This window comes from Eriocheir sinensis, chromosome 58 (assembly GCF_024679095.1).
Source record: "Eriocheir sinensis breed Jianghai 21 chromosome 58, ASM2467909v1, whole genome shotgun sequence".
Classification (NCBI taxonomy): domain Eukaryota; kingdom Metazoa; phylum Arthropoda; class Malacostraca; order Decapoda; family Varunidae; genus Eriocheir; species Eriocheir sinensis.
The window spans coordinates 3,467,678-3,479,750 of NC_066566.1; the positions used below are offsets into that span (position 1 = coordinate 3,467,678).

The following is a 12,073-nucleotide window of genomic DNA, read 5'->3' on the forward strand; positions in this document are numbered from 1 at the left end:
TTTTCCTCTTACTTTCCTCTTTTTACCTTCCTCCTTTCCCCTTTCTTCCCCTCGTCTTATACCCAACCATTTCCTCTTACTCATCTCCCCTCTCTCTCTCTCTTACTAATAACTCTTACAACCAGAACCTTTTTCTCTCACTCCCTCCTTCTATCTCCCTCCTTTCCCCTTGACCTTTCTATCTTGATCATCTCCCCTCTCTCTCTCTCTCCCTCCTTTCCCCTCGTCTTCACCTACCCTCTCTTCTTCACCTAGTCCCCTCACCCCTCGAATTTCCTCCCCTCATCTCAAACACCAAACACTCTCTGCCTTCTTCTCCCTCAATGCTATTATTTTCCTTCTAACTGTTTCTTCCACCCTCACTCCCCCTCACCTTCTTTACCTGTTACTATCAATCACAACACCCTTATACTGATTCCCCCCCCTCCCCCCCATTACTAAATCCCCCATTACATCCCTCTATTAGGTCCTCTATTTCACCCCCCCCCCCATTACCCCCTTACACTCCCCTTAAGCCCCCAATGATGTGTCTCCAAGACCTATTACCATACTAATGAGGTTTCCCCCTGCTCGCTCGCTCTCGCTCTCTCTCTCTCTCTCTCTCTCTCTCTCTCTCTCTCTCTCGTCACATCTTCCTTATCCTCTTTTTTTCTCCCTTTGTTTTTCCTTTTCTTTTCTTGTTATTAGTTTTCTTCTTCTTCTTCCTCTTCCTCATTCCCTTCTTTATCCTTGTCTTCCCATGTCCTAATCCTATTCCTTCTTCCCTCTCCCCCTATCTTCATCTTCTTTCTCCTCCTTCTTCTCTTCTTTCCCTCTTTCTCATTTTCTTTCCCATCCTAGACCCTCTCCTACCCCTCATCTTTTTTCCTTCCCCTCTTCTTTCCATATGCTGAACCTACTCCTTTTTCCCTCTCCCCCTATCTTCATCTTCTTTCTCCTTCTTCTCTTCTTTCCCTCTTTCTCATTTTCTGTTCCCATTCTTAACCCTTTCCTTCTTCCCATCATCTTTTTCCTTCCCCTCTTTTCCTTTCTCCTTTTTTTCTATATCCTGAACCTACTCCTTCTTCCCTCCCTCCCCCTATCTTCATCTTCTTTCTCATCCTTCTTCTCTTCTTTCCCTCTTTCTCATTTTCTGTTCCCATTCTAAACCCTTTCCTTCTCCCCATCATTTTTTCCTTCCTCTTCTTCTTTCCATATTTTAAACTTTCTCCTCCCTGATTATTTCCTTCTACCTTCCTTTCTTTCCTTTCCTAACTTTTCCACTTCCTTCCCTCTTCCTCTAGCACTCCACTTTCCCCTCCCTCTCTCCCTCCCTCCCTCCCTGACTCCATATCTCCACATCCTCTTGTCTAACTTTTCCCTCCCTCCCTCCCTCCTTGTCTCCCTTATACCTTCCTGCATCTGGTTATCCTTCCCTCTCTTCTTCCTTCTTGCCTCCTTCTCTTCCTTCTTTTCCATATTCTCTCTCTCTCTTTGGTTATGTGTCTATCTCTCCACTTCCTTCACTTCCTTCTCTCCAAACATTTATCTCTCCTTCCCTTCCTTTTTCTTATTCTCCCTCTGCTTCCTCTTCTTCATCTCCTCTCCTTTCCTCTTCTTCTTCCTTTCTCATTCCTTCTTTAGTCTCATCCGCTGTTAATTCTCGACTCCCTTCCTTTTCCCTCCCCTTCTCTCTACATCTTCTCTCCATCTCTCATGTACGTGGTTGCAGTGGTGGTGGTGATAATGGAGGTTGTGGCTACGCATATACAATTAGTTAAGTAGTTAGGCAGTTAGTTAGGCAGGCATTTAGGTGGTTAGCTGGTGAGTTTGTGGACCATATGTGTGTGTGTGCAGGGGTAGTAGATAGGAATGTAGAGGAGAGGAAAATGCCGTAACAGGAATTTAAGACAAGTGGACAAGGAAAACAGTAAGAAATGGCAAAGGAGGAAGAAGGAAGGCCAAGGAGAGACATATTGGGAGAAGGAAGGAAAAGGGATGAATGGAGAGGCGGAGAGGGAGAGAATGACGGAGGGAGGATAAGGAGGGAAAGAAGAGAGAAACGTAGAAGGGAAGGGGAAGAAGTGAAGATGCAGGGAAGAAGGAGAGGAAACAGAGGGAGAATAAGAAAAGGAAGGGAAGGAGAGAGAAATGTTTGGAGAGAAGGAAGTGAAGGAAGTGGAGAGATAGACACGTAACCAAAGAGAGGGAGAGGATATGAAAAAGAAGGGAGGGAAGAGGAGGAAGATAGCTGAGAGATGGTGACACAAGCGGAGAGGTGGAGAGGGAGAGAATGACGGAGGGAGGATGAAGAGGGAAAGAAGAGAGATACGTAGAGAGAAAGAAGGGAGGGAGGAGGAGGAAGATAGCTGAGAGATAGTGTAGATAGTGAGATAGTGAAGATAGCTAAGAGATAGTGTAGATAGTGAGATAGCTAAGAGATAGAGACACAATGAAGATAGCTGAGAGATAGTGTAGATAGTGAGAGAGTGAGATAGTGAGATAGCTAGGAGATAGAGACACAAGACAAAACAGCATAATAGTGTAATGTTAGTAAATAGGAATAAAAAACGAGGGAAAAATGTAACTGTGTGTGGAAGGCAGTAGAGGAACTATAGTAGGATCATGGAAGGAAAAAAGGGCAGTGTTGTTTTTCTTATTTTTACAACAAAGGAGACAGCTCAAGGGCACAAAAAAAGGAAACAATAATATAAAAAAAGCCCGCTACTCGCTGCTCCTAAAAAGCGTGACCAGTGTAAGATATGATTATAGAAGAGAGAACAGGCATGATCGCTTTTCCAGTGTAAGTCAAGAGCAATGAAGGAGCAAGGTAAAGTATAATCGTGTGTACAGTGGTTGTAATTACGAACATAGAAGGGGGGGAGAATATAATAGGAACATAAGGAGTCTGCAGGAGGCCAGTAGATCTATGCGAGGGAGCTCCTGTGAACCTAACCCCAGCTAACATCACTATCCATAAATCTATCTAATCTCTTTTTGAATGTATCTCTCGTATTGGGACTCGCCTCATGACTCCCACGCCTGTTACGCCAGATTTGAAAGGACCAGTTTAATTCCGGTAATGTTCCCCTGCTGAACTCTGCCTCCCTCCCTCTCTCCCTCCCTCCCAAAACATGCTCGTCTCTGTCTCTCCCTCCCTTGCGTTCTCTCTCCTTCTCAGGTCTTTCTGTTTCCCTTACTCACTCCGTCTTCCAAGTATCTATCCCTCTCTCCTTCCCTCCTTTCATGCCTCCCAATACATGCTTGTCTCTGTTTCTCTCTCCCTTTTCGAAGTATCTCTCATAACTTCTTCCCTTCCTCCCAGACGGACTTGTCTTTTTATCTCTCTCTCTCTCTCTCTCTCCCTCGTGTTCTCCCAAGCATTTCTTCCCCTCCTTCACTCTGTCTCCCAAGAATCTCTCTCCCTCCTTCCCTCCCTCCAATGTGCGTTCTTCTCATGCACTCAAGAAACTCAGACAGCAAAAGACATTCTTCCTCCCTCTTGTCTCTCCTTCCCTCCCTCTCTCCTATATGTTATTGTACTCTCTACAGTGCACTCTCCGCTCTGCTCCCCTCCCCCCTTCCCCCCCGCGGTCTACTCCCCTCTCCTCAACCCTCCCATTTACACATCGTACCCTTTTTCATCTGTTTTCTCTTTTCCCACGTTTCCCCCTTTCTGCTCTAATATTTTTATATTCATCAAGAAAAATAACAATGGGAAACAAAGCATCCCACGAGAAACCAAACGTTGTGGTGAGCCTGCGGCAGGGCCTCTGCAGGCTGGACACCCTGAAGGTGTCCTACAGGAGCGACGGCTGCCTCAGGAGGCGCCGTGAGATCGCCAAGTTTACTTTCCCCCGCACCGGCTGGCAGTGCGCCGAGGGGATAGAGGCCTGCGAGGCTGAGGGCGCCCTGAGCGTGCCCTTGGCCAGGCTCAGAAAGAAGGACGGCAGCAGGACCGTCCAGCTGCACTGCAGCTCCGGAAAGAAGACCTTGATCAGAACCTCCATGACTCTGGGCAGGTTCCTCGACAATTTGAACTTCCTGCATTTCTCGATGTTCTGCGACGGCGGAGACCCCGGAGGCGCCTACACCAGCATGCGGTGCAACGGGCGCCGCTGTGGGGAGGCGGCGCGGCCCGCAATGTGCCCCCAGGTCCGTGTTGGGCAGGCAGCCCCAGGTCTGGTGACCCCAGCCCGGGCTGACGGGGGGCAGGGTGTCAGTGACCTGACCCCAGCCTCTACTACCCGGGCTGACGGGGGGCAGGCAGCCAGTGACCTGACCCCAGCCTCCACTGCCCGGGCTGACGGGGGGCAGGCAGCCAGTGACCTGACCCCAGCCTCCACTGCCCGGGCTGACGGGGGGCAGGCAGCCACTGACCTGACCCCAGCCTCCACTGCCCGGGCTGACGGGGGGCAGGCAGCCAGTGACCTGACCCCAGCCTCCACTGCCCGGGCTGACGGGGGGCAGGCAGCCAGTGACCTGACCCCAGCCTCCACTGCCCGGGCTGACGGGGGGCAGGCAGCCAGTGACCTGACCCCAGCCTCCACTGCCCGGGCTGACGGGGGGCAGGCAGCCAGTGACCTGACCCCAGCCTCCACTGCCCGGGCTGACGGGGGGCAGGCAGCCAGTGACCTGACCCCGGCCTCGAGCGACCAGACAAATAACGACAAAGATGGCAGCGCCCCGACCCCTGCCTCCACAGGACATACCAGTGCCGTCACCCCTGCCAGAAGTGATAAGGCCTATGGTGTGGGGGAGGTCGGTGCCGTGATGACCCCGGCCTATAACCATGAGGAACATGCTGCGAGGGAACCCAGCGAGGCGACCCCGGACCATACCAACCAGACTCTCCGCCGGCGAGTGAGGCGCAGCCGGGCGGCCAAGAGGAGCAAACGGCACGCCCAGGGCAGGGACGCGCCCCACACCTGGGAGGACGTGTTCATTGACGTCACGGCGATCTGTGCCATCGTCGTGTCCAGCGTCCTGGTGTACCACATGTGGTGGTGAGGCGCGACGCCTCCCAAGATGCGCGGCGCCACCACGCCTGCATGGAGCCCTTGATGGCCACACCTGTCTCTTTCTCTGTCTTACTACTTGGCCTTACTACTCTACTGTTTATCCTCTCTCTCTCTCTCTCTCTCTCTCTCTACCCCGGTTGGGGCTATTATTTTTTATAAAAGCAAACAATTTGACATCCGGAACTGTTCATAAAACATAGGACCTATAGCTTCCAGTGCCCAGGCCTAACTGTAAATGCCCTTCACTCATCCTTCTTCTGTGAGCTGTTGTAGCAAACAAAAATATTGAAGGTGAGGGGAGGGGAGGGGAGGGGAGGATGCAAGGAATAAGTAGAAGGGAGAAAATGGAGCAGTAATGGAGAAAAAAGGGTGTATTGTGTGGCTTATGAGGAGATGAGGGAAGATGGAGGAGGGGAGGTAGTTCGCAGGGAAGGGAAACTAGCAGTAAGGAGAAAGGAATAGGTAGAGGGGAAAAAATGGAGCAGTAAGGGGAAGAAAAAGAAAGATTGTGGAGTTTATGAAGAGATGAGGGAAGTTGGAGGAAGGGAGGCAGTTCGAGGGGGAGGGTAAACTAGCATTAACATAGCAATAGTAAGCAAAAAGTAACATAAAATAAATAAACTCATAATTATGTGCAGAAGTGATAAACAAGACCACAGTTGAGTTAATGAAAAACCATCACCATAAGCACCACACACACATACACACGCACACGCACTAATACGCACACATGTACGTACGCAGGTGACGCCCTCCTGTACGCCATCACGGAGGGAGTGTACAAGATCGTCGAGATGCTCATCAATCACCCCAGCATCACCCCGGAGATGCTGGCCAACGACTGGGTCAAGGTAGGTGTTGCTGTTGTTGTTAGTGGTGTTAGTGGTGGTGGTGGTGGTGGTGGAAGTAGTATTGGTAGAAGGAGGAAGAGGAGAATGAGATTTAGGTGAGGAAGAAGTTGAAGTAGAAGTTATAGTAGTAGTAGTAGTAGTAGTAGTAGTAGTAGTAGTAGTAACTCCCCCCCCCCCTCCCCCTCCCGCCTCACTCCGTCCCTGTTCCCAAAGTTTCAAAGATAATTATTCTACAACTGGACTCAACTTAGAGGCAAAAGGCGGCGGCGGCGGCGGCGGTTGTGGCAGAGAGAGAGAGAGAGAGAGAGAGAGAGAGAGAGAGAGAGAGAGAGAGAGAGAGAGAGAGGGGTAGGGAGGAGGGGAGCCATGTTCGAGACAGTTTTAGTGAGGGGAGACACGAGACGGGGCGAGGCTGGGTAAGGTGAGGGGAAAGGGGGAGAGAGGAGGGAGAGGGGAGGGAAGGGGGCAGCCATCTCTCTCCCTTGAAGTTGGAGGCTCAGAGCTTAAAGTCCCGCGGGTTCCTGTTTCTCCCTCCCTCTTTCTCTGTCTGTTTTCTTTATCCATTTCATCTTTATCCATTTCATCTTTTTCCCTTTCTTTCCTTTCTTCCTTTCTTTATCTTTCCTCCCTCCCTTTTTCTCTCCTCTTCTCTTCTTCCCATTTTTTTCTTTCTATATCCCTTTCTTTATTTTCCCTTCCCTCCCTTTAACTCCTTTTCTTCCCCTTCCTTCTTTCTTTCAATAACCCTTTCTTTATCCTTCCATTTGTCTCCTTTTCTTCCCCTTCTTTCTTTCTATATCCCTTTCTTTATCTTTCCTTCCCTCCCTTTGTTTTCTTTTCCCTTCTTCCCCTTCTTTCTTCCCATAACCCTTTCTTTATCCTTCCTCCCTCCCTTTGTCTTTCCTCTTCTCTTCTTCCCCTTCCTTTTTTCTCTTAATAACCCTTTCTTTATCCTTCCTTCCATCCCTTTGTCTTCTCTTCTCTTCTTTCCCTTCCTTCTTTCAATAATCCTTTCCTTTCCTTTCCTCTCTGTTTCTCTCTCTCTTCTTCCTGTATATAGTTCCTTTCCTTACTTTCCTCTCTTCCTCCTCCTCTACATTCTTCACTCATTTTCCCCTTTCTCTTATTCTCTCCCTTTTCATAGTCTCCTTCCCTATCATTCTTTATTCTCCTTTTCTGTTCCTCACTTTCACCTTCCGTCTGTCTCCCCTCTTCGCTCTCTCTCCCTTTCTCTCCTTCCCTCTTCCTGTTTTTCTCTTCCTTAATACCTATCTCAATTTGCTACTATCCTTCCTTCCTATCTTCCTTTCCTTCCATTATTTGTCTTTCCACTTTTCCCAGCTTTCTCTTTCTCCCTCCCCTCTGGTCCTCTTTTCCTCTCTCTCTCTCTCTCTCTCTCTCTCTCTCCCTGGCGGCCTAAACTTGTCTGGCTTGGTGGAGTGAAGCGGAGTAGCAGGAGTGCATGTCAGGAATTGAGGTGTGTGTGTGTGTGTGTGTGTGTGTGTGTGTGTGTGTGTGTGTGTGTGTGTGTGTGTGTGTGTGTGTGTGTGTGTGTGTGCGACCCGTTCATTCCTTTATTTCCTTCTTCCCTTTCCTTTCCTTTTATCTCTTCTCCCCTCACCTTCCCCTTTCCTTGTACAATACTCCCCGCCCCCCTGCCTCCTCCCCGCCCCTTCACCTGCGTTCCCTCCCCCAGGTGCGGGCGGGGGGCGAGGAGAGCAGTGACTTTGACCCCAACATATCGCCCATCATCCTGGCGGCGCACTGCAACCAGTTCGAGATCCTGCAGCTCTTCCTGTCCCGAGGTGAGTGTGTGGGAGGGTGTGGGAGAGTGTGAGAGCTAGGAGGGGAGAATAGATGATGGGTGTCGGAGTGTGAGGAATAGGTGTGAGAGGAGTGTGTGGGAGAGTATGTGGGAGAGTGTGGGAGGTGTGTGTAAAGGCGGACACGCACTGTACGATGCGGCCTGTCCGGCGGCCGAAAAGTGGGCGGAGCTAGAGGCCTTAAGGCAGTGTGTGTGGGGGTGTAGTTTGTGCGGCACGGCCTTGAGGCGGGAATTATCTCAGAGCGACGCTGACAGCCGTGGTGTACACATTATCAACGCTCCACGATGTCTGACGTCGGGATAAATAAAGACTTTTGGATCTGTTTTATTGATCTGTACAGGGGCCATCCATGTTTATGAAAAATAAAACATAAATTGTGTTGTCGTCGCTGCGGCGGTGGGATTCAGAGTGACGGCCGCCGCCCGGTATTCCATGAGGCCACCCCATAGTGTGTATGCTTCATCCGGCCGACGAGGCTCCGCCCACTTTCGGCCGCCGGACAGGCCGCATCGTATAACGTGTGTCCGCCTTAAGGGGAGTGGGAGAAGGGAGGGTTAGTGTGGGAGTGTGAAAGAAAGGGATGTGGGGGGGATGAGAGGATGAGGGGGGGGTGAGGTGAATGAAGAAAGAGTGAATGAGGGGGTGAGAGAGGGGTGGGAAGGGTGTGGGGTGGGTGGGGTGAGTGGGGAGGGTGAAGGGTGAGTGGGAAGGGTGTGGGGTGAGTGGGAAGGGTGTGGGGTGAGTGGGAATGGTGTGGGGTGAGTGGGAAGGGTGTGGGGTGAGTGGGAAGGGTGTGGGGTGAGTGGGAAGGGTGTGGGGTGAGTGGGAATGGTGTGGGGTGAGTGGGAAGGGTGTGGGGTGAGTGGGAAGGGTGTGGGGTGAGGGGGAAGGGTGTGGGGTGACGGGCAAGGAAAAACAAAAAAAAGGGAATAACGGAACAAAGAAACACACACACACACACACACACACACACACACACACACACACACGGACAACGGCACCACAGCTATGCAAATGAGACGCGACGAAAAAGTTGAGAACAAAACCCATTACTGCGTGTTACAAAAGTAGGGCGTAAATAAGGTAATGGAATATAACAAAAAGGGGAGAGACGAGAATGAGAGGGAGGGAAGGGGGGGTAAGAGGGGGGAGGGGGCAGAGTCGTCAACAGGTGTGCGGAAAGAAAGAGAACATGAAAACGATCACCTATTAGAAAACCAAGCATAAAACAGAGAACAAAACTGCAAGACACAATTGCTAAACACGGAAACGATCACTAGGTTGTGTGTGTGGAGGAGGCGGAGAGAATAAAGGGAGAGGAAGGAAGAGAGGGAGAGAGAAGAGAGAGAAGGAGGGAGACGGTAGATGGTGTGACGGTACTGCGGAGAGCGGGGGAAGAGGAGGAGGGGGGAGAGTAGGGAGGGAGAGATGGAAGGGAGAGGGGATAAGAAGTGAGGAGGAAGGGTAGGGAGAGAGGGAGGGGATGTGGGGACGGGAGGTAGCAAGGGAGAGGGAGGGAGTGTAGGAAGGGGATGTGGGGATGGAGGGGGATGGACGTTAGGGAGGGAGGGAGTGGGGGGAGTGGAGGAAGGGAAGGGATAGGGAGGGATGGAGGGGGGGAGGGTATGAGGGGGAGGTGTAAAATGAGATAACAAAACAGTAAGTGAATGAACCTATAACAATAGTCTCTCTCTCTCTCTCTCTCTCTCTCTCTCTCTCTCTCTCTCTCTCTCAAATAAAATAAAAACATCCAAATTCCTATAACTATTACATTTCGACTCTTTCAGGCCTCAAATACCCAAAGGAGTGAGTGAAGCTTCGCCGCGTCTCGAAACACTCCTACGAGACACACCAGGAGAACGAGTCTCGAGGGTTCACTCACTATCTCGCTCACTCGAACCGCGCTCGCTGCTCTGAACCCGTCGGCCATTACGTGTTAGACAAATCAACCCACAGGAGATTCATCCACTTACATCCACTAAACTTAACACGCTCGCTTCTCCTTTGCTTTAATACCTTTGTTTCTTCCTTCTAATTCTCTCCTTACCCTTCTTCGTTCAAACCAGTCGCTAATTTCTGAACGCTAATTTCTGAACGCGTCCGCCATTATGCGTTTCAGATACAACGACCCTTAATATTAATCTACAAATATCTACTAACCTTGAGGCGATCGCTATTCTCCTTTATCATAATTCCTCGTTTATTCCTATCGTTAGTTTTTTCGTTACCCTTCTTCCCTCAAACCGAGCTCGCTAATCTATGAACACGACCGCCATTACGCGTCCACACACACACAGCAAACTACACAAGATTAATCCTCAAATATCTACTAACCTTGAGGCGATCGCTATTCTCCTTTATCATAATTCTTCGTTTATTCCTATCGTTAGTTTTTTCCTTAACCTTCTTCCCTCAAACCGAGCTCGCTAATCTATAAACACGACCGCCATTTCGCGTTCACACAAACACAGCAAACTACACAAGATTAATCCTTAAATATCTACTAACCTTGAGGTGATCGCTATTCTCCTTTATCATAATTTTTCGTTTCTTCCTATTGGTAGTTTTTTTCCTTCCCTTCTTCCCTCAAACCGAGCTCGCTAATCTATGAACACGACCGCCATTACGCGTTCACACACACACAGCAACCAACATTAAATTAATCCTCAAATATCTACTAACCTTAAGGCGATCGCTGCTCCTTGCCCCGTAACTCCACTTCTTCGTTCCCTCGCCGTCCTCGTCCTCTTCCTCGTCCTCCCTTTCCTCCGGTGCGTCGGGCGGGAAGGAGCTCAAAACTTTCCCTTCTCACCGCATTGCACTTCGTCTTCAAGTTGTTCCCTCAGGAGATCTCCGTCTTTGGGGCCGACACAGTGCTTCCTGCCGCTCGCACGCACCGCAAGGCCTCCACAACGACATGCTTGCCTAGATAACACACGCAGGACGACACACATGCAGGCACACGACGAGAAAACGGAAAATCACACACACCCGAGAGATACTTGTTGCTGTCCTCCCTCCATGATGGTCTGCGGATGCCGGGTTCTCGCCAGCGTTGCCATATTATCGTACACATTGCATTGCCTTTTCGTAGTATCTGACATATAACTATTGCGAGAATGAAAGAAAACTATCACCGTTTAACATTTTCAGCGATATCTTTAATTTTCGATCGTTATTTGTAAAGGTACGAGAGTTTTAGGAATGAAAATGCTAAAAATATTATGTTCAGAGTACGACAATTTGGCATCGCTGGTGCCCACTCAGCCAGGCGTCCCTCAAACTTGCGAGTTCTTTTGGCAGAAAATTGCGGTGCGGCATCCTGTCCTTTGTTCCCTAGGAGGACACCCCGTACTTTTATATTGCTGGAAATGCGAGTAACTTCCCAAAAGGCTTCGTAAAGTGAGTTATATGTATTGAATCAGCGAGTCAGAATGACCGAAAAAGTTCACGAATTCACACACTCGCAGGAAAATGGACGTTTCTCCGCTCTTGTAACTTCTAATAAGCGCTGCGTGAATTACTGAGTGCGTGCGTGGTCCCAGAACGTCTCGTGGTGCAGCGTCGATGATAACTTAGCGTTTATCTGCGGCGGCGGCGGGGTGGGGGTGGGGGGGGGGAGTGATCACCGTTACCAGATTATCGTACTCAGGGCATTGTATTTAAGGGTTTTTGATGGCTAACTATTGCCAAGGAACATCAGGCATTAACTATTTTAACGATAAATAGGAATGAATCTAGTTATTGGGACCCAAGAGACAGTTTTTGGGTCGGAAGTTGGTAAATATGAGGTTGAGTACGACAATCTGGTAACGTTGGGCGTGATCCGTGACTCGGCGGGGCGCGTTATTGGAACCTCCTCGCTGCTTTCTCGGTGATTGGCCGCACCGTTGCCAGATTACCGTACTCAGAGCCTCGTATTTACCGGTTTCCGAGGCATAGCTATTGCCAAAAAATACCAATAGTTAACCATTTTAACGATAACCATATACGAAGGCAGTTATCTGGGTGATGAAAGCAGTTTTGGGGTCGGAAATCGGCAAACATGAGGCAGAGTACGACAATCTGGCGACGGTGATTGGCCGCCGCGTCTCACTCCGGGTAAAACACAGTCTTCTACTCCACTTAACCACTTCGTGTACTTTTAATATTTTACTTTCCCTCACTACGGAAAGAGTGCAGCATCTCAGCTTGGGACGGTATTCTCAGACGCTTCCACCTCAAATAGCTATATACTGGTTAGATATATGCTAAAGAGTCATAATTTTGGGGTAGTTTTGATGATTCGGTCTCCTCACAAATGTATTTTATAGGGGTTAAATTCCTGTTCTCCCCTATACATGAACCCTTAAGCTTATATCCAATGACCCTGGGTGATAGATACTAGAGTGTCATA

The 12,073-nt window shown here is 49.6% G+C and overlaps 1 protein-coding gene across 6 annotated transcripts in view; it reads left to right on the forward strand.

Annotated features, from left to right (window-relative positions):
- LOC126985045 (transient-receptor-potential-like protein) overlaps nt 1-12,073 on the forward strand; it is a 104,909-nt gene that overhangs the window by 43,554 nt on the left and 49,282 nt on the right. For all 6 annotated transcript variants that reach the window (XR_007738284.1, XM_050839315.1, XM_050839320.1 and 3 more), the window contains exons 3-4: nt 5,745-5,851; nt 7,548-7,656. Coding sequence is in view for 5 of the 6 variants with exons in the window: in XM_050839315.1 (XP_050695272.1) it covers nt 5,745-5,851; nt 7,548-7,656 (216 nt within the window). In the remaining variant the exon portion in view is untranslated. The remainder of the gene's footprint in view (nt 1-5,744; nt 5,852-7,547; nt 7,657-12,073) is intronic.